Source organism: Hippocampus bargibanti, linkage group LG15 (assembly GCF_051943395.1).
Source record: "Hippocampus bargibanti isolate YZ-2025 linkage group LG15, ASM5194339v1, whole genome shotgun sequence".
Taxonomy (NCBI): Eukaryota; Metazoa; Chordata; class Actinopteri; order Syngnathiformes; family Syngnathidae; genus Hippocampus; species Hippocampus bargibanti.
This window is the reverse complement of record NC_142748.1, coordinates 8,023,793-8,049,106: the sequence shown is the minus strand read 5'-3', so window position 1 is coordinate 8,049,106 and position 25,314 is coordinate 8,023,793. Positions and strand designations below refer to the sequence as shown.

The window sequence follows — 25,314 nt, the reverse complement described above, 5'->3', positions numbered from 1 at the left end:
CGTGTACTGTTTTTAAACTGGTTCTCTCGACTCTCCAGCTTCCAGTTAGTCACCGGTGACTTGTACATGAAACAAACTGAGAATAATCACCAAAACATATACAGTATATAGCAAGAGCTCTGATCGCTAGCTGCAATCGCAGACCGAAACTTACCGGTTGATCGTGATGGACGGATTTCGTACGCCTGATTGAGGTCAACTCATATCAAATAATGCAGATTTACTACAAATGTCACATCTGGCTTAGTTCGATATCATCGAAGCGCTGAAAATATATATCGGCTGGAAATAAAAACTTTATTAATCCATAAAAACAAATGTTGATTGCCAGCAAACGTGGAACTACAAGGGGGGTGGGGGACACACACACACACACAAATATTTACAAGACAGACAAAAAAAAGTGCTTAAGTTTTAGCAGGATGCAAAAGTTTTGCGAGAATATGGGGAAATGCTTTCACACCCATCTGGAGCCCCAAAAATGACAACAAAATATAATTATGGCCATACAATCAATTAAAACATGCACACAAAATACGGATTTGTGGTCACAAGTTAGATAAATAAATTTTGAAATTAAGCATTGCATTGTGGCCACCTGATGACATTCACAAAAAAAAAAGACCACAGAATAGCTATAATGACCATCCTTGGACATATTGATGATCAAATGAAGCGCACCTTTCTGAGAAACAAAGGCAGAAGACCAAGTGGTTTCCTGTGAAGGTGCGCTCCATTTGCTTTCCGTGACATCAGTTGTGGATTAAAAAAAAACCCTAATAGCATTCCACGGCCAGAATTTTTAATTTATATCCCTAAATCATATTTCATCCCAACTCTTTCAAAACATTATCAGGTCTGGGGCTCCATACTCATTACCCACTTGCTTCAGATTCTTTTCAGGACACAAAAACAACATTTTTACAGTCCCGCCCCTGATACGAACGAGCATAACAAGCGCGCTTCTCCCCCATCACCGCACGACATTCCAGACTACAGTAGTTTTACCATCATCACCTCTGACACACACACACATTAATTACTTTGATTTGAGCGATGCAAAAAAAACTTCTGATGATTACATTTAAACTTGGGTGAAAAAAGTGCAGGCCCACCCACGGCAAGACGTAACTTGGGGGTTGGCAAATGAATTAGCAATAAATTGTCTGCGTCCTTTACAGTTATGTACGTGGATAATACCCACATATGGCGAGCTCGAGAGCATAAACTGTTTTTTTTCCTCCTTATGATGGTGATATGATTGGGCATAACCGCAAGTGGCAACATGCTTTTCTAAACTAGCTCTGAATTTGCTTTGCAAGGTCTTGAAAGAATTTGTTGCTTGTAAAACCAAGCAAAAAAAAAAGTGTAATTTCTGTACAGATTTTCTGCCAAAATAAATCAATTTAGCAAGAAATTAGAAGTAAACATGATACTTGATGTCATGGGCCACAAAAAATATTGTGGCTCAGTGCCTTGAGTTTCACTCTATTATTAACAGCCTTAAATATCGAGCTTATTTTGAGTTACTGTATGTTTGATTTGCTGATAGAAGTATTCGGGGTCTTGCAAAATAATTCTCCCTGAACCCAAAAAGCTTGAGAACCCTCAGACAGACAGACAATTGAGGTCAGCAAAGAGCATCAAGCTGAACATTTCGGAGACGCATGGATGGAAATCTAGCAGAAGAACACGTGGATACATGTTGCAAGGCAGCGATACCTCCCTCAAACACTCGTCGTGGTTCCTCACGTTGGAACCAAATTTCCATCGCAGAGCGAAATGAGGAGTGCAAATTTCAACTCCCTGGACAGTTTGTTGGAACGCCTTCATGGGGAGGATCAAGAAGCAATGCGGAAGCGTCATTTGTTTTTAGGTGGTTGAGTGTGGCTGATTCTTGGTGAAATGGGTTCGCGGCAATTACTGACGGACTATAATTTATCCTGCAACCAGCCTCCATTTAAGCGTTCCCTTTTTACCGCCTTGAAAGTCCGGAAGGATGAGTCATGAAGCATAAGAACCCGTCGAGTTCTTGGCCAGAAGCTTGATGAACTCCTTCATGATGATCTAGTCATAATAAGTCTTCATGGCTTGGCTCAGTTTCGCTTTCCCTAAGAGGCGGAAGAAGTTTATGGGGAGCTTGAAGTACTCGATGAAAGTCGATTCCAGACCTTCAAAGCACATCCCTGGGTGACTCCGATTTGTCCTTTGCCCGGTCTCCACAAAGCAATATCTTCAAGAAAATTCCCCGTTCTGACCTCAAAAATCTGGAAATATGAGAAGCGAGGGAATTTAACGGGGAGCAGAATGAAACAAAAGGGGCCAAAGGAATATGGGCCTTGCTTTTGTCCCGTGTGCATAAAGTCCCCCTTACAAGATTGGCAGGCCTCACTTCTTTTTGTCCTTAGTCTTCTTGTCCGCCCTGGGTCGGTTCTGCTCGCTGCGCGGTACCACCAAAACGCTCCCGTCTGCGGCGTACTGGAGTGAGTACCTACTGGGCGGGTAGGGCCGCCCTTGCTCGTCTCGCACGTGGGCAAAAACCTCCTGGCAGAGACTTTGCATTTTCTGCTTCATTTGCCGGATGCAGCGCAGGAACTCCATCTTTTCCTTGAGTAGTCGCGCTTTGTCGCGCCTTAGCTGGTGCACGCCTTCCTCCAGGCTGATGATGGTGTCCAGCTTGCGTTTGCGACAGTTCTGCGCCGCCATTTTGTTTTTGCCGCGCCGGCGGATGTCTCGGACAAGAGCCAACTGCGCTTCGCTCAGTTGGTGCTTAGCCAGGAGCTCGTTGAACTCCTCCACGGGGAGGTTGACAATCTTATCGTTGGAAAAAGGGATCTTCATGGCGCGGGCTCGCCGTTCGTCCCGGCTAGAGTGCTTGTCCAGTAGCTCAGATGATGGCGGAGGAAGTTTGGAGTTCTTGGGGTTCTGCTTCTTGGGGAGTTCGGTGTGCTCGTTGAAAGGGGTGCCGAGCGGGAGGTTGTAAGTGTGGTTGTGGTTGATTCCACCCAACTGGGGGAGACCGTGGAAATTGTCCTGGATGGATAGGGATCAGAGACAGATAGATGGCAAGACAGGAGATTGACGCATGTTAGTCATTCACGTGGGCATGTGCGTCCATCCATATTTTTTTAGGGCTTTTCCTCATTTGGCTCAGGTGGGTGCTATCCCAGTTGACAGGCTGAGAGGTAGAGTACACCCTGAACTGGAAAACAGTTCATCGTTTGCCTATTGGTACCTTAACTCATTCACTGCCATTCACAAATGTATTCAGGAATTGAAAATATGACCTGAATTTGTTCGGGTTTTGATTTTTAATGCCGATAAAGCATTGGCCATGGCTTCTGGCAATGTTTTTCTTTTCCACAAGTGGGCAGCATTTCCCTTTTTCCAGGTTAGCGCTTTGTTCCAGCCTCATCTCTTGTTAAAGCGCTATATAAACCAATATGGATGTATTGCATTGTCTTTTGGACAGCCGCCCTGATTTCAAGCTCATATAACTCCAGAACCATATAATTTAGGAATTAACTCTTCTTTCTAATGAAAGAAGAGAGTGTAAGGTTTCTAATGCTGTATGGAATCTTTATGTAGTCCTAAAAGTCAATATTTTGTGGGTCCTGGAATTCAAGTGACAATGACAAAAACCCTGGCACTGGAGTGGACATGTTTTTGTACATGTCTGGCAGGAATAAGGAGTGCTACAACCGTGGAGACGAGCTCACATCTCGTCAAAAGTCACCGGGGATTGGCTCCAGTTAACCTCCGAGCCCGAATGAGGAGAAGCACGTTCGAAATGTTGGATGGATGGGGGAGATGATTTGAAATCAAAAGGCAACCTGGAAACTCATGCGGCACAGCTTGCTGTATTCTGGCTGGTATCCTCCCACGGCTCCTTCCTCCGAGTCGGACGCAGCCGTACTGTAGCCCACGGCGCCTTCCTCCGAGAAAGTGGCGGAGGTGGAGGAAGAAGAGGACGACGACGTCTCCGAGCTGCTGGGGGACACCGGACTGCGGCTTGAGTCCAGCGACAGGCCCGAGTCCGAGTCCAGCTCGTCGCGCAGTTGCGAGGCCTGAGCGTGACTGAAGCCCTCCTCCATGGCCAAGTCCAGGAGGCTGATCTCATCCAACATGGATTCCTCCAGAAGGCCGCCGAACGGGTCCGCCGGGATGGGTGTGGCGCTAATATTGGCCCCGGTGGCATTTAGAAGAGGTGGCAGGAAAAGTCCGGTGAGGTTGGTGGACCCAAAGGTGGCGTTAACGTGGCTGGAGTTGCTGGAGGAATCCAGAACCCCACCGGTCGAGTCCAGGTGAGGTGGGAAAACCGGAGGGAACTCCTGGCTGCAGCCGGCCAGCGAGGCCTGGTGCAGACTCACATTCTGGTGAATGGGCGCCGCGGGCGGGACCAATCCAAAATCAGACGCCAATGTCCTGCTTATGTCGATGGCGCAGCCTGCGTCGTTGTTGTCCACGTCCATGGCCTTGGACATATAACGCCATACGTTTAGATCATTTTCTGTGGAATGATCAATCTCATTTTTTGAAGAGGGATACCAAAGAGTATTTACTGATACCCAATCAAATACTCATACTTTTGATATGTAACATTTCATTAAACAGTGACAAAATATTGTAAACAAAGATCTTATGTATGTAATGATAAAGATGATTTGTCAAAATGATCAAAATGGCTGCAGAAAAGTGCCAATCGCTGCAGAGGACAACTAAAATGCATGTCAGATTTTTTTCCACTCCTAATTTTAAATATTCATAATTTTTCTGTGGACTTTGCTGAAATGTGTCAACACTCAATTATTCCAAAAGTGCGAAATTTAGGGCGCCTGTTTCAGTTTTGAGTCGTCCATTTATAGTTAGCGTGTGAGAATCGTGGAGTTTTGCCTACTTGGAGCTCCATGACGGCCATGATGTCCTGCCACTGCTGCTCCAGGTCCAACTGAGGTGCCAGGCCCTGCGACGACGTGGACGGAGCATCCGCGCTGGGGGCCGTTGCTTCGGGTGGCGCGGCTGGCGTGGGAAACTAACGGGAAAAAAATATATGGTTGAGGTTAAAAAGTAATTTTTCTTTGTCTTCATAATAAAAATTACAGTTGTGTTGATGCTATATTTTTTTCCCTGCATCTGGGCTTGAGATGGCCGCCTTTTACCTCAGAGTCTTCTCCAAAGGGGAACGTGGACTCCAGTAACCTCAGGCACTCCTGCAGAGACAGGGAGGTCTGTGAGCCCACGTCAGGCAGCTGCACAACATCCACAAAGTGAGGAAATCAGTGAAAAAGCAAAAAAATCTAGGCGGAATGCCTTTTATCTCATTCACTGCCATTCAAAAATGTATTCGAGAATTGAAAACAGGAAGTAGAGCGCCATTCCTGAATTTGTCGGGTCCTGGAATTCAATTGACAATGACAAAAACTTTTTGCACATGTCTGGCAGGGAATGAGTTAATTGAGTCACGATGTAAGTAGTTTATTTTTCTATATTAATTCAGTTTTAATGTTCAAACTTATGAGCAGTGGCTTAATCTTCAAGGAAGCTATTGAACCTGCTGCGGGATGCTCTCTCCCGTCTCGATGTCCACCGAGCGAAGGGTCTGAAGGTTCACATCGTTCCTCCAGCTTTCTCGCCGCTGCTCCTCGTTGTTTTCCTTGCTCTCCTGGGCCGCGCGAGGTTTGTCCTCTTCGTTGTCCTTCTGCCGGCTGCTGTAGTTAAAAACCTCTCTACCGGCGCCCAGGTCGATGTCCTGTCGCCACAGGATGTCAATCAGGTCGATGTCCTGCAGTAGGAGAATTAGTACACATGTAACATTGCAAAGTCATGGTGATCTTTTCAAATTTGAGAAACTTCAGTCAGTAACGTGACCATGTGAGTATGATGTGACCAAAGTGGCGTTTTGCTTCATTACGGCCCCACAGAAACTTTGTGTGCTGCAACAATATCAGCATTATAAGAGGGAAAAAAATGCTATTAAGATAATTCGCCTTTCATGGCCTCATGATTCTTAGATTTTGGGTGTGAGCATTTTGTAGGAACCCTGTTCTCACCATGCTTTCGTGGCCTTTTAAACTGTCCATCTGTGTAAATGTGCCAATAAATAGAATATTTCCCAATTACCTCTTTGCTGAGGTCATCATTGTTGTCGTCCTGCCGCTGGTCACCGTCGGACGCGACGGCCCCAAGGGTGCCGTCGGCTACGTTAAGGTTATAAGTGGTCTCCGGCAGCCCCCCTTCGCCTCCCCCGGTACCCCTCATGGCCGGGGCAGCGTCGAGGTCGTTTACGTCCTCGAGGCCGCCCCCATTGTCCAGGGTGATGCTGGCCCCGCCCGCCTGACCACTCTCGATGTCGCGGTGCACAAGCCAGGTGTCGAGCTCGGGGGTGGGCACGGAGAAGCGATCCAGTTGACGCACCCGATTCAGCAGGCGGCGGGTAGCGAAAAAATGGTCCAGGTCCACGCTCTTGGGGTGAATGCCATAGCCGTCCAGCGTGTTGCGCAGGTTGTGGAACTGAGCGGGTGTGTAAGCTGAACTGGGGCCGAGGATGATCTCCCTCAGAGGTGGCAGCTGGCCGGTCAGGTAGGTGTCCACGTCCACCCGTAACCCGATCAGACTCAGAAGGATGGTGAACTGAATCAGGCCCTCTGTGAAGTACTTTTTCAGGTCAAGCATTTCTTTGCAAAAGGAACAAAAAGGTGAAAGTAAAAAATAAAAATAAAAACGCGGTCTTGAAGTGACAAGTACCAGAGGACTAATAAAGCTTAAAAATTAGCTAGGCCAGAGAAGAGTCCAGAGGGAAACGTTTTCATCTCCTGGGGGACAAACGTTTCCACTTGTGAGAGGCTCCGCTTTACTTCTTCATATGTCTGTCATCTTCCTGGCGAGAGAAACAACCATGAATCCTCCATAGATGTCTGAGGAAGCAGCAGACAATTCAGACATCTCAAAGCTCGATTGCATTTGCACATTTGAGGGCAGGAATTAGTAGCTGCCCTCGTCGCAGACAACTCCCAACAGTGTCGCTGTCATTTTTTCCGATTGAAATGAACCGAGGAGCGGCGTGAGCATCCTCCACCCCACCCTTGACGGGACATCAACTTCTTATGGTGCAGATGAAGGTGAACGCTGGCCGAGCAGCAGACGAGGTCCCACCCTCCTCATGTCTCCTCTTCTTCCTGGTGGCTAGCACTTAGCCGCCTTGTATTTTTTCAACTCGCCTAACGTATAACACGGTGTCACATGTATTAATAATAATATCTAATTAATAAGAAAGAAATTTAGCCGTGTTCGTGTTAAGTTCATTTAAATTGTCTGGCCTTTAAATGAAGGTGAGAGGCGTCGTTACCGGATTCGACGTTTTAGCATCAAACAATCTCCCTAGCAACAAGTGGTGATGGACGTGAGAGAACAGCCAATCGCTGGAGCCCAAATGCGGAAGCAACATCCCAGTACAGTTGTCTAAAGCCAATCAGATTCGAAACGTGGGCGGGACGAGATAAAGGCTCACCTTCTATTGGAACTCGTGGCTGTCAGCTACGGTTAGCCTTGTCGGGCTACTTGCTGTTAAAATACTAAATACTCCCAAACTACGTGACTGGATAACTTATTTAATTGATGAAACACATAAATGTTACCCACTTACAAAACGTACTTCTTCGTATAAGTGTTTAACAACGTCATGGCGACGTTCGCTGTGATGTACCGGCTTATTCATTGAAAAACATTTAGTTAATACTCACGTCAAGAAGCTTTGAATTGTTACGTCTCCATGTCACAAAGTCCACGAATTACAATACTGCCCGGACAAAAGTTCTGTGTTGTCGTCGTCCCATTTAGCTCAGCCCACTCAGCCTTCCCTCGTTGGCTGGCCGAGGCATGACTTGCAGAATTGCTAGCTGCTCCGGCTAACGTTAGCCTATCCGCGGCGTTTGACACCAAAACACGCTTTCGCACTGCGCATGCGTAGAACATTCTAGTAGCCGCTTTCATCATCCTACTAAAATTCCCCTCCACGGATTTATAAATATCATCAGACCATACGCGTCACGCGGTGGAACTCTTTCCTTTTAAGAAAAAAACAGCTGATAGTCACTTTCATCAGTCATATTTCATGTTGCAATGTTTTTGTTATTGTTTCACTCTGTGATGTGCAATGTGCTACTGCAAATGGAGTCTGTTTTCATTTTAAATGCAATGTTTATGTGAGTGAAAGGCAGTGTAAACGTAAGAACATGGATGGATATTTAAACACAAGAGTTTTAGGCTTGATAGAATGGCCCCAGAAAGACATTTTAAATCAAATAAAACTTTTATTATGTCCTGCTTCACCTTACTATATGGTGACACCCATCAGGTTGACTGGCCGGTTGTTGTAGCGCTTGGATATGTCATTTTCAATCTGTGAGAAATAGATTTAAAAAGTCAAATACAGTGAACAGCACTTATTATAAACATCTGGGCATGTAAAATATGACATCAATGCTATTTAGATGATGTACATAGGGAGTAATAATAGCAAAAGGGATATAATTTCTGCAGAGTTGCTATTTTCAGCACGTTAAATTGCTGAATAAAACACAGTGACATACAACATGGGATTGGGCCGACAGTTCGTGAAAAAACATCAAATTCGGCATTCATGGAATAAAGTGATTACCATTTTTTTAAGCTCCTTTGTGCGTTCTCCCAAAAGGTCGATTTGAGGTTCCAGCCTGGACTGCTCCTGCAGCGCTTCCCGTCTCTTCTCCACCATGCTGATGGCCTTCAGCTCCAGAACGTCGGCCTGCTTCATTTTCTGGCTGAGCACCTCTGTTAAGCGCTCCACATAGCTTCACATGAGAGTCGATTGTTTAGTTTTTGTTTCTTTGTCCAGTTTTTATAGCGCAGTAGCGACGTACCGTGGCGAGGCCAGAATCATGAAGAGGTGCTGCATTCGGAGCGACGTGAGGCGGCCTAGCAGGTCCTTAACCTCTGACAGCATGGCGCTGATGTGCTTGCTGCTCTGTATCTGGATGACCCGCGGCGCAGACTGGAACTGACTTATGGCCACTATGTCGCTTTCTTGATCCATCTCGTTGAGGCGCTGGCTGAGGAACGTTTCCAACTGCGCGGGGACGGGGGGATAGGGTGCAGATTTAAGGCGCTTTTTGCTGTGTTTTTGTGTGATTTGAATGTGTCAGAGAACTATTTATGAATAGCTAATGTCATTTTGTGCCACAACATAAAAACCTAAAAAAATGACAAAAATGGCTACTTTCAAAATTTGGAAGTTATGTCGTTCAGAAGTCAAGGTACAAGTGAATTTTTATGTTACCTCCATGAGTTCATCAATGAACTGTCCGCGGGACTGAGCGTTCTCCAGCAAGCTCAAGGCATCGTTGCCCTTCGCCACCCCCTCTGGACCTGCAACGATATACAGAGCCTTGAACAAGCATATGAAAATATTCAAGCAAGTCTAATAATAATAATTATAATAATACATTTCATGTATCGGCGCCTTTCAAAACTCTCAAGGTCACTTTACAGTCACAGAGAAAGTTTTTCTGCGGGTGAGCAGCGGCAGCCACACGCACCAGCGTTCACTCAACCCGCAAGTAACTCAAATAGATAGAAAGCCAGCTAGCTAGCCAATAGATAGCTAATAAATAGCTACCGAGACAGCCAGCTATCTAGCTAGCTATCTAGATAGCCAGCTAACCATTAGCTATATAACCATCCTTCTAGCTAGCTAATTGTGAGGAACTGGACAATCCCTCACAATGTGTGCCTGCTTGTGCAACTTCAATCTGCACGGGAGCGACGTCGGAGTCCCCCCAGTCGATGGTATCGCCGCCAGCCTGTTAGCAGACAACGTATCACACAGATGTTCACTTTTCTTCACATTTGTTGATGTAACAGCGTTCTCTTTGAGTGGCTCGGACCTCAGAGTGTTCCACAGTGATCCCCCAATCGATCCCGTCGTCTACTGTGATTTCCGAGCTCGGTTCCTGAGTGCTGAAATCTCCCCAATCGATCTTAAGAGATAAAAAAATCATTTAGTGACCTACTACATTTACGAATTGACTCTTTTATAAGTAAGCTTATCGACAGTTTTTTTTACCGTGTCCTCAGCCGGCGCATCAACAGGCGTCTCCTCCACATGCGGCTTCTCCACCACTGTGGGAACCTTTCCAGTTCTCCACTCGTAGAAAGTAGCATTGCCTCTCTTCTGCGCAAACGTCAAAATAGGAAGAACCGGCTCGGACCTGCCGACAGGTACTCCTTAGCTCAGCAACGGGAAAAGGAGCGTGTGTGATTTTTTTAGACTCACTCACCAATCACATACAAAGCTGGTGAAAGCGGCGTAAAGTTGGATTTTCTCTTCAAGCCTGGCGGCGTCTGTCCCCACTTTGTTAAGAACCTCCGGGAGATCCTTGAGCAGAGCCTGTAGCTCACGAGGAACGTTGTCACCCTATGACCGCAATGCAATCACAGAAGTTTTATGATTGTATAGCATTTTGATTCACTCAACTTGCATCAATGTGAACTCGCCTTGATGCCGTACTGCTTGCAGGCGGCGTAGTAGTGCTCCCGCATGTCAGCGGCCGAGCTCTGGTACTCCACCTCCCGTCTGCTCATGTCCTGCTGCAGCTGCTTAGCTTTGGCCACCTGCTTTCTCAAAGCTGGACCCTCATAGCTTACGTTGCGACTTAGCAGGCTGGCCATCTCAGCTGCACATAAAAAAACAAAAAACAAAATAAGCAACAAAACCACTGGCCACAATTTCTATTTTCTGATGTTCTCATGATCTGATTACCTAAATAGATGTTATCAGCCTGATACAGGTGCACAATCTCTTGCCAGTCCTGCAAGTACACAATCAGACCATTCAAAAACAATGAAGCACTTGACCAACAATGAAGATGACCGCGGTTGCTTTTGTTTTTTGCATCTTCTCACCTTCATCCTCTGTGAGGAATATTTGCCAAAGATGTTTTTGGATGACTGTTCCGTCCCCTTTAGGATCTCCACAATTTTTAAGCAGTGGAAGTAGTGAATGTCTATGTAAAACAACGTCAGTCAGAGTCAACACATATCACGACCCAATGATGATAGACACCTACGGGAACTCGAGAGGAGCTCCTTGATTTCCTCATTCTCTGGCATGTCCTGTACGGCAGCGTTGATCTTCTCTCTGATCTCTTTGATGGAATTCTGCCACTTTAGATCGCAGTGACGCCGATCTATGAGCCAGTCTGCATACAGGCAACAAATAAAAATGTCTTCTGTTCGCCTATCAATTAATTATGTATGGTGAGTGGGGAAAACAATTAAACACTATTCTAATAGATGGTAGAATATACAATTAAACACTATATCCGTCATCATTTACACTGTATCCATGCAGTTTGGCGAAACTCTTCTACGTGAAGACTTTAAACGCACCATTGACTACTTTCCTGAAAGTCATTGAAAGCATCGCGTTTGAGTAAAAGTAAACATATAGTATGAGGATTGACAGTAACAAAATATTATTTCAGCCTTACCTAAAAGTTTGCTGGTCTGAATGTCGATTGGGATGTTCTGTATGTTCTGCAGAAGTGAGAAAATATTTTAGACAGAAGTAATTGACAACGTTATACAGTGGCAAAGCAAAGCTACAGCTGCACAATTGCTCCTTATATTGATCTTTAAATCCGTTATCTCACTCTTATTGAGTTCGCTATTTTATTTCTCTTACCTCCATGATGAGTTGTACTTCTGTTAAATCTCGTTTAAGGCTTTATTTCATGTTTATATGAAGGGTTTCTCGAGAGAGCTACTCTTCCCAGTTGTGACACGTTAGGAGAGTATCGTCCAATAGGGAAAGGTAATGTTTTGTTACCAAACATAATAGCCAATCAGAGCTGAGTTTCTTGAACCCTTCCATCTATTGGTGATTTATTTTCGTGTAAAGATCAAATCAACCAACAGAGGGCGACAGATCACCAATACTTTGTTTGTCTCTTTATTGACAATAATTGTATTGACAGCGAATTATCTCTATATTTTTCAATTCTCGACATTTCATACGACTTATTTTTTATGCTTCTAAAATACTTTTATTACTAGACATCTCAAATTATCATTGTATTGTAATTATATTAAGAATCACGAATACTTTCTCATTTGTCAACAGTGGATAAAGTGTATTTGTTTATTCAAAATATATATTTTAAATAAAAAATAAACATTACACTTTATTTCGTGCATATAAAAGGCCTAGAAGGTATGTTGTGAGGATCAAGGTTGCCTGAATGAAATGATGTGAACTGGGATGAGATGACAATAATGCAGTTAGCCAACTCTACTTATCAATGGCTCAAATTATACATTGCATTCAGGCATTTGAATCTCTGGCTGAATTGCAAAGTGTGCAAAACCCACACACACTTCATGCAAAACATGGCTAACTGACGCCGGATTTATATGCAGTGTGTTTGCGTGTGTATTTGTGCACGCAATCCGAGTTGTGAAACAGTAGCAGTACAAGTTAAACAAAAAGGTGACTTTATTCTGAGTCCAAATTCCACATTAGTGCCAGAGTGGCATATGAGGCGGATAACGAGAAATGTAAATGCAGTTTTGGAAAGCTGCTTGTCTCACAGGTATCTCTACGTCGTGGACCAAAGGAAGGTCCCACTGAGTCACCACTGTCACACACCTCTGCACATTGGCTGGGAGGGACCAAGGTGTGTGTGTGTGTGTGTGTGTGTGTGTGTGTGTGTGTGTGTAGCTGCATGGTGAGAGGACAGGTGGACAACAGAGATGCTGCTCACCTGACAGGAAGACGGTGAAAAAAAGGGGGAAAGACAATTTAAGTATGGCAGCACTAATTCGTTTTTGACCAGCTTGGCTCTCTTGGCCTTCTTCATAAAGTAAGGTAGGACATTATTGATCTATGCATCCATTTATCTCATTCATTAAACAGGGGTTGCGTTCAGGGACAGTCTGAAATCATAACTTTATCAGCACAACAACCGGTCGATTGGGTCAATTGTGAAATTGTAAATTTCTCCACTGCGAGACTAATAAAGGCATATCCAATATCCAATTGTCTCTCGATAAGTAGATCATGCTAGCCAACTATTGATCTGTCTATCGTATCTCTGTATTCACTGTGTGGTTGTTATTGTAACCATGGTAACCGATTCAACTAAGCATTATATGAACTGAAAGTCGGAATCACAATGGACAAGACAGTGTTGGAAACCGACTTATGTCACCGTCAGTTGGTTAGTGATTTGCCCCCCAGAAAGAAGGGTAAGACTAAGTAAGAGGTGTGTGGTGTACCATTTTTTTGAGGGGGGGGGGGGGGGGTCGTTATGACTGGCTCCTGTGATGTGTTGAGGCATGACAGAACACACACGGTAACTTATTAAAAGTCAACCACGGCTGGGCCTTCCGTGAGTCAACAGTCAAAGGTCCGACACACCTGGAGGAAATATGCGCATTGTAAACGTTATTCTCCAGAAGGCCTAACAATGGCTCCAAGCCATTTCCGTCAATAATTATGATTATTGTCCCTTGGAATCACTCCCTATGTACTGGTCATTTGTATTTAACATTTAAGGTGCATAAATTCACATTCAGTTGCAAAAACAGTCCATGAAAAACTATTGTTATGTTGCTCGGTTCTATACAGATTTTGGTGATTGTTTATGTTCAGTATTCAATTGACCTACGCCATTGAGCGGTGAAACACCCAACTTTTTGAACCTGGTATGGAACCCTCTTAGCAGTACATAAAAGAAATAAAACATTTACGACTTCAGGAGTCAATAGAGCAGATCAAACACAACGCGGGACCTTTGTGCCGACAGGTGTGCACGCCGCTGATAAGACCGCCGCACATGTGCGCTATTTGCATAGCTGCTCGTATGTAACCGAGTACATTTGCAGACATTGAATACATACGGCACGACACAATCATACGATAACAACTTCCTAATCCATCTAGAAGAGATAAGAAGAGGAAGGAACAGAGTGGAGTACAGTAATGTGTGGAACGCTTGGGCGTAGAGGGGTGTAATGCAGTGTAACAACCCACTAGGCTAGTCTAGTCTAGTCCAGCAGAGTAGGCTTTCCAGGCCTTGGCGGTCCGCCACTGGTTTTATTGTCTACTATTGTCTTGCACAGTCTAGTTCAAAGGGATGCAGATGACGGTAAACCCAAGGAGAAAAGCCATCTGATTAAAGTAGAATGGAAAAGTTAGCTAGCTGTTGTGTGACATAACATCAGATTACATGAACACCAGATACTCATTCATTGAATTATTGATTCATTGAAAAGATGTAAACCAAGTGTCAGGTGGCCTTACAACAGACACTCACAAATAATGACAACCTCGCATACTGTGTTCCCGCAAGGTCTGGTATCCACCCCGCCGCCATCATGTCAGACCCCAGCTGGTGGAAGCTTACCTTCTCTCGCAAGAAGAAGACTGAATCGAAGGTCCTGTACGAGATCCCGGCAGAGTATGGCAGCAACACCAAAGACTCCCCCGGAGGCGGCGGGCCCACTCCTGAAGCATCCGAGTTCAGCGCCAGGTTGGAAAAGATTGTGGACAAGTCGTCCACGAAAGGGCGCCAGGTCAAGGTGTCCCACTCCGGACGCTTTAAGGAGAAGAAGAAGGTCCGAGCCACGCTAGCTGAGAACCCAGACCTGTTTGGGGAGCAGAATGTGTCTGAGCAGAACCACTAGAAGAAGAGTGACAATTAGCGCATTACGAATTGAACGATCACGGACCCCAACAGAACCTTCTTGTACTCCAGTCAATTTAGATATCTTGATTAATCAAAATTAACTTTCAAGACACAATATCTGTACTAGTGGAGTCACCAAAATGCTCAAACATTGGCAATTGTTGTACTGTACATACCAAACATGACTGACTGGGGGTTGAGGGAGGGGATGACTGGGAATTCCCAGCGACCAGTTCTGCGTTTGTCTGTCTGCACATTCTAAAACTGGATGAAGTTTCGTCACATTGCCTACGTCACCATGGAGACTGTAAAAAGACACCTGTCAGTCCATCCACTTGTCATGATCCTCCAAGGTGGATCTTTACACGGACTGACACCTGCTGGTCATATATACTGCACATAGCTAGTAAGCTTCGCTAAGTATAATATATGCTGTATATATATGAGAATTAAAATATATGTGGAGAAAAAAAAACATTAAAAAATGACTGCAATTATAACAGGGGTGTTTTTTTTATTTGAAACCTTAACAAATACAATAGGTGATCTTTTCACACAAAGTACAAAAGTTTACAGACAATCTGTTAATTTGGGTCATGAGAATAAAATGCTACTATGACCAGAAAATCGTAATTTTACAAAAATACAGTCAAAATATCACTGGAATAAATTGAGAAATGTTACAAGAATTTTAATTTTACCAGCCTCAAGTTGTGATCAGATGAGGGCAATACTTCTGTGGAGCAAGAGTCCCCAAAATACTCATAAGAAAACAGCTATCCGAAAAAAAAACACTTTAATCTTACAAGAATAATGAAATCCATCCACCCCAATGCTTGCGTGCCTTTTTTTAATAAGACAAGAAAATGTAAACGTCACTTTAAGTGAGCATAGAAAGTGGTAATTGGCGCATATTCACATTTTGAAAACAAATCACATGTATGTAAGAACTATAAAAAAAAACATAGCAAAGCTATCGGAATGGATAATATTTGATGCAATACAAGGACGGAGAACTTTCATCCAATTCACTTAATTACAAGAAAAACAACAAACAATTAATTATTTTTGTGCTCTTTTTATAATGCCCTTAGATTGTTGCCCAAAGGCCCTGCTACTTACTTCCGAAACAGCAACCCTGATAGCAAAAAGCTAACAGGGTTAAACCAATGTTGTAATGCTGATGTTGATACTAGCTTCAGAAACTAATAATTGTCTTTGTTACCTCTAAAATTAGAGGTAATGCTGTCAGCTAATTTCCCGAGTGACCGTTGAAAGATAGCACTGGTAGCTAAAATAGCTAAAAAAGGCAATGTTAATTATTTTCCATGACTTGAAATGTCAAATTTACCTTGTTTTTCAAAATGTACGTGATAGCAATGAAAAACAGGGGCAACCGCATACACGTCGATACATTTACATCGTTTTCACAGTCATAAAATGTCCAGAACTATCACGAGGCTTGCAACAAACACGAGTTTTGACACCTTTGGGTTATATACTCGCCATATAAGCAAATATAAACATTTTCGTGGAGCTGTATGTTTTTGTGGTAGGCCTTGGTTCACTTTACTTACGCTAGGTAAGAATTTAAAAAAAAAGGAAAGCCTACTTAATGCCGAGAACATCCCGCTTCACTTATATCATTTTAAAGCCCCCGCCCTTTGCAAAACAATGAATATTTCTCTCAAGTATTACTATTCAGTCATCCATTGGTACCTCTTTCCCTTTCATAGTAGTAACCAGTACTGTTCCCCAAACAATGACCTTTATAAAAAAATACGTTCCAAAACAGCTGATTGGCAACTTTTTAAACACACAGAGTCACATGCAAACAACTTCAACGAGCCTCGGATGACTATAGATCGGAGAGACCCTCTGCGTGCTCGCTCAGCTCCATGGTAGCGTAGTCCAAAGGACGCCTGAAAACAGAAACAGACCAAAAAAAAAAAACACTCAAGCTTAATTTCCTTTGAAATTCGAAAGAAAATAAAAATAAATACCTCCTTTTGTAGAAATACGTGACGAGAGCTGCTCCAAGCGCGAGGAGTACGAGCGCGCCGACGACCAGACCCACTTGTAAACCCAAGCTGGACCCTTGGACATCGCCAAAATGACACCATTCAGACTACATGCGAAGTTTGTAGAGTAAATATGTAAACTGAAGCAGGTGCAACGAATGAAGCGTCCCTAAAAATTGACTGACCTGCACTGGTGTGGCGGTCAGTAGTGGGGGCAGAGCAACCATCGCCATGCGGGAGGTTCTCGGGGGACATCTGGTTGATGAGGGATCTCTGGTGATCCGAAAAAGCCCGGATATTTCCCCGCACTCGCAACCATCCAGACACGCATGAGAAATTGGCTCCTTGAACAGGAACAAAGCAAAACGTGTCAATGTCACAGTGCAGTGGGGGGGAAAAAGATGTGTGACAAGCATCATGTAAAGCTAAAAACGAGCCCCAAAAACGTTCCATGTGAATCAAAATCTTTTTTTACCTTGGAGCGATAAAGCGGATATTCCACAGAGACACTTTTGCTCCAGATAATGGGCCGCTCGTACCATCGTCCTTCCCAGATTGAGATCACCACAGTCTACAAACACCAGACACAAATCACATTCTCTATTATTATTATTATGTACAATCATGTATTCATCCTAGCCACCATGCTAGCTCGCTACAGCTTCTGCCCCCAGTTTGCCTGATAAAAACCCCACGTGGTACATGAGGACTGTCCATCATATCCTAATTTCATTCACCTCCTGATTTATGCGTCCAGCCACTGGACGGCGGTCCGATGCAAACGTCGATGTGAGTTAAAAAGGCAACGCTGGGGCAGACGTTGACGGTCTGAGGCGTCGGCGAAGACGTCGTCCAGGAAGAAGGGCTTCTTGCATCGCAACATGCACAGCGGCTAAGGGATACCGCGCCGTTTCGGACTGACCTGAATGTTCACAGACAAAAAAATTCAAACATAAATTGTATATGACAGTTGTGCATGACTGTCATCAATCAACCACTTTTTTTGTATTTGTGACAATGCCATTAGACAATAATATTTATTTTTAACTCATTCACTGCCAGATGATGTGCAAAAAATGTTTCCACTCCAGTGCCAGGGTTTTTGTCATTGTCACTTGAATTCCTAGAACCACAGAATATTGAGTTTTAGGACTACATAAACATTCAATGCAGCTTTGACCCTCTTCTTTGTAGTTAAAAAATAAAATTGTTTGGGAAAAGCAAACTAAAGAGGGAATAGTCCCACGACGAGGATGGGATTCGAACCCACGCGTGCAGAGCACAATGGATTAGCAGTCCATCGCCTTAACCTCTCGGCCACCTCGTCCGATTAAACTGGTGAACTATTTTTATACACCGACCAATCAACGGCATCCGAAAGCTGAAAATAATCATATTTCATGAAGTCAACAACCTCATGAGCGTTCTTATGTATTAACCAGTGAATTAATTTGACGTTAAATACTATCAAACACGATTAAAAACAATAACAAAATCACGAAAGATGGCTCACCTGAGAACTGGAATGATTTGGTTCCCTCTAGCGGACACAGAGGGAAGTTGCAGCTGGACGTCGCCGAATATGAGCTCGTCCCGTCGACTGGAGTTGGTCAGAGCGGTGGCGGCTCTGCAAACGCTGAACAGGTCGTAGCACAGGAGGACCGCGCCTCGCGCCGGCACATCTTCACCTTCTGGGAAAGTCTGATCTAAGCAGAGAAGTGTGCCACAAATTAGAATTTTATGCAAATGAGCATACTATTTAAAACGTGTCCTCTACGCAATAACTCATTTTCCATCCTAGCTCTCTTTACTCACCCGCTTCAGTGACATTCCCGACCGTGTAATACCCGCCATCGTCGATAATTCCAGTCAGAGGAAGCGCAAGGATCCTGCCGTTGTGTTCCTGGTCAAACACGACCAACACCAGACCACGTAGGTCGGTCATCGGGGGGCCGCTCAACTCCACGAAGGACCGTTGCTGACTATGATTGGTCCAACGGCCACTCGCCACTTCGTTAAGAACGACGCCGTCCGGCGCCGGAGGTGGGCGGGGGCAGCTGTTCTCCTTCAGCGGAGTGGGCGGAGCTACCTGCGGAAGGATCGAAAATAGACATTTTTACATTGTTTTAGGAGAGCAGCAATTTTTTGGGGGCGGACTTACGGAAAATGAAGAGAGGTCATAGGGGTAAAGGCCTCTGCAGCGACTGAGCGACTCATCACCGGGAAGAACTTCAGGATCCTCCAGTAAGGCGAGCTGTCCAGGCGTGAGTGCCTTGCTCAGTTCCTGCGCCTCCTTATCCGATCCCATCTTGCGGTAGACCACCGCATCCAAAAGCCCTTTGGTAGGAATCCCCCTTTGCTGCGAAGACGGAGCTCCAAACGGGTTGCGGTACAGCGCCACGGCGTCCGGTCCGTTCTGGATGGTGTTGGGAGGCAAGCGGACAGAAGGTGCAGGGACCAGCCTGTCGCTCCCTAACAGGAAGTACCCTTTGGCGGTGGTGAAGTGTCCGCTGAGGCTGATTTCTCTATAGGGTTTGTTGTTGTGGGCGCTGAAAAAAAGAATCCAGATGCCCTGCAGGGACACGCGGCGTCCGGATGGGTGCCACAGCTCCAGGTATTCGCCATCTTCCGCCACGCCGGGGGTGTCTGTGTTCAGCTCGTTGATCAAGAAGTCACCATTCCCCCAAGGCGGCAAATGTGGGGAGCCATCTGCACCTCCTCCAGGAACTACTTCAACAAGAAGGAGCATACAGTTTTGTACAGCCACCCCTATTTCATGCTCAGATAACTCCAGACCCATATCATTTAGGAATGAACTCTTTTTTTTCCTGATGAAAGAAGAAAGCCTAAGGTTTCTAACGCTCTATTGGATGTTTATGTCATCCTAAAACTCAATATTCTATGAGTCCTGGAATTTGAGTGAAAATGACAAAAACCCTGGCGTCGGAGTGGATACATTTTTGTACATCGTCTGGCAGTGAATGAGTTAACTTTTGGCATTATCGTGCTACTTTGGATTTTGAGCCACTAGGGCAGTATTATATTGACCATACATAATAACTACTGAATCTTGCAAACTTCACACTCATAATCAGTCATTTGTGCCAATGCTCTCGATGCAGATCATAAATTATTGACATATGCACAAACAGTCATTTGACGACAACACCCACCCATAGTGTGAGGGCAGATTTTTGGCCAGGGGCACTGGTTGGGTTGCCCCGGGGTTTGCGGAGCCTCCCAGAAGACGCCGGGGTCTCTGGTCCACGTGGCCACACCACAACGACTCAGATCGAAGCCACCCTCTTTTAAACTGAAGGAAAATGACAAAATGATGGCACATAGTGGACGTTATATGGTTATAAAACGTCTACACACCCCTTTTCAAATATCAAAGGCTAAGATCCTAGACATGTTGTGAGGTTAAAAGGAGAAGGTGTTAAGGAGTGGGCTATAGTCAGCATGCATGACTAGTGCGTATTTTCAATGAAAGCACAGGAAGGCAAACTTCTAAAAAGAGGAACAGCGGTCACAAGATGACCATCAAATGCTGCTATCGATGCAAAGATTGTGTCGTAAGAGTGAAAATTTACAGATTTTTTGTTTCATTTATTTTCCACACTGACGAACTTATTGCCCTTTTAAAGTGGGGGTGGGTTGCACCAAAAAAAACAGGCATTAATTATGACAAATACTTTAAACAATGATATTTGATGCAATTATTAATGAACTAAATAATATAATATAATATAATATAATATAATATAATATAATATAATATAATATAATATAATAATAGATGAGATTAGATTAGATGAGCCTTTATTTGTCTCACTGGGGAGAAATTGACATTTGACAAACAAAATACAGGAGTTGCTGTAAAGGCAGCCACTCTCGCGGCCCCATCTTGAAGTCATAACGAATCACTTATCAATTAACGGCTATTTCATAAATGAGTAAATTCGGCATTTAAAATTCTGATTACGTTGTAATTAATTAACTCATAATAATATAATATAAATATTAATGAATTCCTGATAATTGTCACGAGAATCACAGTCATGGTTCTCAATGGGCTTAATTTATTTGGGCTCTTCTCCCGTTAGCACAACCTCGAAATGAGCGACGTTTATGTTCCTAGCTTGTCATCATTTATTTCCCTTGCCTGTTACTGAGCTGATAGGGTTGCCTGCCGGGGATGAGGGTCTCCGTGAGGTTGGCACTGGGTCTGTCTCCGGGTCCGGCGAACACAAACGAATCCAGAGGTTCGATCTGACTTAGCGGGCTGCCTATAGGAAACTCCAAAGTGGTCCCGCGGTATATGGCGACCGCCCCGGATTCGTCTCCTGGAATAAGGGAGCGTCAATAAATAAAAGAATTATTCTCGCATTATATCATATCATCATCATAATCATACATTTCATGTATTAGGGCCTTTCAAAACTCTCAAGGTCACTTTACAGTCAGAGGATAATATTTTTTCTGTGGGTGAGCAGCGGCAGCCACACGCGCCAGCTGTTAGTTAAATAGCTAATATACAGCAAATAGCTAGCTAGCTAGCCAGCTAGATTTGTATAATGATGGTTTTTGATTTCCCTTCCTGGGTGGCATTTTTTTAGTAGATGAATTCCCTAGGGACGTCTTGCAGAACAGTGAAGGGCTCCTCAAATTTGAAACACTTGGAGTTGGCTTTCTTGTCGGTAACCAGGGCGTCATTCTCGGCGGTGGACGACTGGCGGCATTGGCGTGCTACACCGAAGCTATTTAATAGTCTGTAAAACCCGTACTTGGCTCAGTAAAAAATTGTGAAACGCTTACCTTTCATATAACTCTTATCTACCCTCACAGAAACGAGTCCGTTCATGGTGGCGTCGGAGAGGGCGTTCAAACTGAAGCTGACTTTGTCTGTTTTCCCGTTGAGTACCACCAACACGAGAGGACCCCCGTCGGTAGCGGACGTTAGCTCCACAAAGCCGTCCACCTGACCTCCGCCCAACTTCAATTCGGTAATGATGGGAAGCGTTGACGGGGCGGCGACCGGCGTGCAGTTGTTCCTCTGGCCTGGGGAGGGGGCGGATACCCGGAAGCCCCAGCGATCTTCAGACAACAGACACCTAGAAGAGAGAAAGAGAGAGAATGACAGGTGTTCAATCGTGTTTTAAACTTAGTCAAGAAAAAAAGAAAACATCTGCCCCCATTTTAAGCTCAGATAACTCCAGACCCATATAATTTAGGAATTAACTTTTTTTTTCATGATGAAAAAAGAGAGTCTAAGGTTTCTTATGCTGGATTGAATGTTTATGTAGTCCTAAAACGCAATATTCTGTGGGTCCTGGAATTCGAGTGACAATGACAAAAACCCTGGCACTGGAGTGGACACATTTGTATAATAATAATAATAATAATAATAATAATAATTATTATTATTATTATTATAATACTTTTCATTTATAAGCGCCTTTCAAAACTCTCAAGGTCACTTTACAGTCACAGGATAAAGTTTTTCTGTGGGTGAGCAGCGGCAGCCACACATGCCAGCATTCACTCAACCCGGAAGTAAATACAAAGCTAGCTAACCAGCTAGTACATAGCTAATAGATAGCCAACAGCTAGCTAGCTAGACAGCTAGCCACCTAGATAGCTATATAGCTAATGGATAGTTAGCTAGATAGCTGGTTAGCTAATGAAGGATTATTTCAAATGATCAAAGTCAAAAAAGTCAAAGTCAGCTTTATTGTCAAATATGCTACTATAATAATAATTTAATAATAATAACAAGAAGAAGAAGAAGAACTTGTTTAGTTAAGCCTCTGCCATGGTATTTTGCTTTTCTCAATGATATGTCATGACAATAATGTCATGATTTGCGTCTTGAACAATGTCATGATGTGCATCTTCAATAATGTCACGATGTGTGTACCTTTTTATCTTTACACATAAGAATGACATATTGAATTATATATTTAAGATACTCAGGTCACTTACACTGAATGTTTTTGCACATTGTCTGGCAGTGAATGAGTTAAACTTGATCGTCAAAGTCCCACTGCATTAAAAATATCCAAAACGGATCAATTCGGGTACCTCTCGATGGATTCGTCCCCCTCGAGGGCGCTTTCATCCTCGACAAAAGCCAGCTCCCCCGGCGTAAGGATCTCAGCCAGAACTTCGGCGCCGCCCGTCTTACGCGTAGTATAAACAACGGCGTCCACCAAACCCGCGGCGGTGACGTTCATCTTCTCCACGTAACGAGCCGCCGACGTGTGGTAGAGCACCACGGCGTCATCCGGACCGTTTTGGACGGTGTTGGGAGATAGCGGGATGGCGGGTTTGGGCAACATGTCCAGCGAGCCCACCAGGAAGAAGCCCCTGTCGTCAGTGCTGTGGCCCTTTAAGTCTAAAACTTTATAAGCCACGTTTCCGTTGCCGTTATAAAACACCAAAGTGTATCCGTCCAGCGAGGAGCGTTGGCCGCTGGTGTGGTACAATTCCACAAATTCGCTCATGTCCAGTCTGGGGTTGTCGGCGTTGATCTCGCTGATGATCAGGCAGGGCTCGCTTTGGGCTAACGTCGCCAGGAAGAGACACAGAAAAGTGAGCGCCATCATGGACGAGAAGCTTCTGGAAAAGCAAAAAGAGCAAATTGGAGAGCAAAGTGAGGTCCATGGGAGAAACTAATTTGATTACAGTGATCCCCCGCTACTTCACGGTTCACTTATTACGGTTTCAGAGCATCACAGATTTTTTAATCAGGCCAAAAAAAAAAATCATTTGGGTAAAAAAAAAAATGTTTTGTACATCGCGGAGGCTTGATTGGTTCCCAACGCTGACGTCACCCAATGACAACACGGTATCCCCTAATTTACAGCAATGTGGATTGGCTGTGCATCTTCTCAGCCCATCCCGCTGTGTTGTTATTATTACATAACTCTACTTTGCGGATTTTTGTCTATCGTAGGTGGTCCTGGTCCCCATTAACAGTGAAAAACGAGGGATTACTGTATTAGTATTACAATGTCCAATTTGGGCCAGTTTTGTGCAAAATAGTTAATCTCTTCGACTTCAAACTTGATCAGTCGTATTGCAAGACCTTGGACATTAACGAGGATGAAAATGTTGAGCATATGATAGTATACGACACATGCGCTTTAAAAAATGGATGAACGTGACATGTGTTGTACAGATGGTACAGTGGGATGCAAACGGTAGGTCATTTTGGATCAATCAAAAAACGACATTATGAAAGCAAGAAGCGCGGACGTCAAATATCCACGAGAGACACTCATCATAACAGCATGAATGAGTCCTCTGTGTGTCTATGTGTGTCAATGTGTGTGCGTGAGAGAGAGAGTGTGTGTGTGTGTGTGTGTGTGTGCGTGGAATGGTGACACCAGCTCTTTGCACGTCTTTTGCGTGACTCATGTCATGTTGCAAAATGGAAAGTTTGCACGCGTGAAGATTATCTCGAGTGAAATCGTTTCACCCAGTGGATTGCAGGGGGGGGGGGGTTGACGGGAAGCGAATCGTGCATGGGAATGACCGATCATTACAAGACACTTATTCCGGTCACGGTTCGGCTGCCTTGCATGCATCTTTGCATCCTAAATCACACGCACTCACACACATTTGCACACACGTACACGCACGCACTACTAAAAACAAAAACGAGTGACTTACCTCGCATGTGTTCCCGTGACGCTCTGAAGCTCCTTCACGCCGAAACGTGGAGAGGAAACAACGGCGTGTTTTCTTCTTTTGGAAAAGTTTTCTTTCTGCTCCTTCCGCCGATCCCTTCATTCACAAAGCAGCACTTTCTCCCCCCCAACCCCAAAGTAGGCGGGCAGTCAGAGAGGAGGGAGGATGATGATTATGCTCCCCCCCATACCTCCTCACGCCCCCTTCCCAACTCCCCCTCATGTGTTTCAAACATCCCGATAAAGAAAGGCAATTTTTTGTGCGCTTTAAAATCTTTTGTTTGCTTTAAAAAGCCATCATTTACGACACATTTTCTTATAGCCATTATATAAAAATGTTGCGAAAACAAATAAAATAGAGGGAATACCTATCTATGATTCAAAAAAAGATTAAACTAAAAAAAAATCATTGTTCACTGTTATTCGTTTTATAAATAAATGTACAATTCGGTTTGTTCAAAATAACTAGTTAAATGTTTAATAAAATAATCATTATTTTAAAAATATGCTAGATGTCCGCTGGACGGAGACAGATCCTCCTGAAAATAGACTGAAGGGGGGGGGGGCTTTGACCGGAATTTTCGTCAAAATATTGGCTCGTGACTGGAAGTTCCGCCCCACTCAGCTTTGACGAGACTTTTCTTCCTCCAGCTACTGGAACAGGTTAAAAAAGTACTTATTTGTTTGTTTTGTGTTTATTTTAAACCCACGTTAAATGTCAACTCAGACAGAATTCAATGACAATTTTGTTTAACAGCAATTATATATATAAACCAAGATGCATTGCACCATATTGTATTTTTTAAGTGAGTTTAGATGAAAATATTCCACTTTCCTTCCTTTGCAAAGCAAAACAATTTGCAAGCTCGCTGGATG

At 44.1% G+C, this 25,314-nt stretch overlaps 4 protein-coding genes and 1 non-coding gene across 8 annotated transcripts; 1 reads left to right on the top strand and 4 right to left on the bottom strand.

Annotated features, from left to right (window-relative positions):
* Positions 1-278: 278 nt before the first annotated feature.
* On the bottom strand, positions 279-7,943 carry nfe2l1b (nfe2 like bZIP transcription factor 1b). Of its 3 annotated transcripts, none has more exons than XM_089015032.1 (7): positions 7,740-7,943; positions 6,121-6,877; positions 5,552-5,782; positions 5,160-5,249; positions 4,898-5,032; positions 3,834-4,475; positions 279-3,033 (listed from the first exon to the last, which is right to left on the bottom strand). In XM_089015032.1, the coding sequence occupies exons 2-7, from the start codon at positions 6,670-6,672 to the stop codon at positions 2,389-2,391; spliced, it is 2,295 nt and encodes a 764-aa protein (XP_088871158.1). In that variant the 5' UTR covers positions 6,673-6,877; positions 7,740-7,943; the 3' UTR covers positions 279-2,388. The 3 variants fall into 3 exon arrangements, with proteins under 3 accessions (XP_088871158.1, XP_088871161.1, XP_088871160.1); XM_089015035.1 differs by having other exon boundaries at positions 5,160-5,210; XM_089015034.1 differs by having other exon boundaries at positions 6,121-6,873.
* Positions 7,944-8,250: 307 nt separating this feature from the next.
* Positions 8,251-11,834, bottom strand: cdk5rap3 (CDK5 regulatory subunit associated protein 3). Its single transcript, XM_089015036.1, has 14 exons — positions 11,720-11,834; positions 11,526-11,571; positions 11,103-11,234; positions 10,939-11,039; positions 10,796-10,844; positions 10,531-10,709; positions 10,314-10,450; positions 10,100-10,244; positions 9,921-10,013; positions 9,758-9,836; positions 9,314-9,402; positions 8,898-9,103; positions 8,657-8,828; positions 8,251-8,398 (listed from the first exon to the last, which is right to left on the bottom strand). The coding sequence occupies exons 1-14, from the start codon at positions 11,723-11,725 to the stop codon at positions 8,333-8,335; spliced, it is 1,500 nt and encodes a 499-aa protein (XP_088871162.1). The 5' UTR covers positions 11,726-11,834; the 3' UTR covers positions 8,251-8,332.
* Positions 11,835-12,587: 753 nt separating this feature from the next.
* LOC148887513 (proline-rich protein 15-like protein A) lies at positions 12,588-15,223 on the top strand. The gene is made up of 2 exons (XM_089015814.1): positions 12,588-12,901; positions 14,388-15,223. Exon 2 carries the CDS (start codon positions 14,413-14,415, stop codon positions 14,719-14,721), a length of 309 nt encoding a protein of 102 aa, XP_088871940.1. The 5' UTR covers positions 12,588-12,901; positions 14,388-14,412; the 3' UTR covers positions 14,722-15,223.
* On the bottom strand, positions 15,218-24,581 carry LOC148887511 (uncharacterized). 2 transcript variants are annotated; one of them, XM_089015812.1, is made up of 13 exons: positions 24,422-24,581; positions 22,829-23,365; positions 21,563-21,858; positions 20,910-21,090; positions 19,918-20,057; positions 18,906-19,471; positions 18,560-18,833; positions 18,258-18,450; positions 17,482-17,666; positions 17,220-17,315; positions 16,930-17,088; positions 16,727-16,820; positions 15,218-16,645 (listed from the first exon to the last, which is right to left on the bottom strand). In XM_089015812.1, the coding sequence occupies exons 2-13, from the start codon at positions 23,350-23,352 to the stop codon at positions 16,582-16,584; spliced, it is 2,772 nt and encodes a 923-aa protein (XP_088871938.1). In that variant the 5' UTR covers positions 23,353-23,365; positions 24,422-24,581; the 3' UTR covers positions 15,218-16,581. The 2 variants fall into 2 exon arrangements, with proteins under 2 accessions (XP_088871938.1, XP_088871939.1); XM_089015813.1 differs by lacking the exon at positions 15,218-16,645 and having other exon boundaries at positions 16,727-16,851.
* trnas-gcu (transfer RNA serine (anticodon GCU)) lies at positions 17,990-18,071 on the bottom strand. Its single transcript has one exon. It is a non-coding gene; the product is annotated as a tRNA-Ser (tRNA).
* Positions 24,582-25,314: the final 733 nt, after the last annotated feature.

Coding starts and splice junctions, on each gene's coding strand:
- nfe2l1b (XM_089015032.1), bottom strand. CDS start 6,672: ATGCTTGACCTGAAAAAGTACTTCACAGAGGGCCTGATTCAGTTCACC. Junction 5,783..6,120: donor ATGATGACCTCAGCAAAGAG/GTAATTGGGAAA, acceptor CTCCTACTGCAG/GACATCGACCTGATTGACAT. Junction 5,250..5,551: donor GAGAGAGCATCCCGCAGCAG/GTTCAATAGCTT, acceptor GATGTTGTGCAG/CTGCCTGACGTGGGCTCACA.
- cdk5rap3 (XM_089015036.1), bottom strand. Junction 9,837..9,920: donor TCACTGTGGAACACTCTGAG/GTCCGAGCCACT, acceptor GTCTGCTAACAG/GCTGGCGGCGATACCATCGA. Junction 9,403..9,757: donor TGCACAAGCAGGCACACATT/GTGAGGGATTGT, acceptor ATATCGTTGCAG/GTCCAGAGGGGGTGGCGAAG.
- LOC148887513 (XM_089015814.1), top strand. CDS start 14,413: ATGTCAGACCCCAGCTGGTGGAAGCTTACCTTCTCTCGCAAGAAGAAG.
- LOC148887511 (XM_089015812.1), bottom strand. CDS start 23,352: ATGATGGCGCTCACTTTTCTGTGTCTCTTCCTGGCGACGTTAGCCCAA. Junction 19,472..19,917: donor AATCTGCCCTCACACTATGG/GTGGGTGTTGTC, acceptor TTGTTGAAGTAG/TTCCTGGAGGAGGTGCAGAT. Junction 16,821..16,929: donor TGACCGCCACACCAGTGCAG/GTCAGTCAATTT, acceptor GCGATGTCCAAG/GGTCCAGCTTGGGTTTACAA.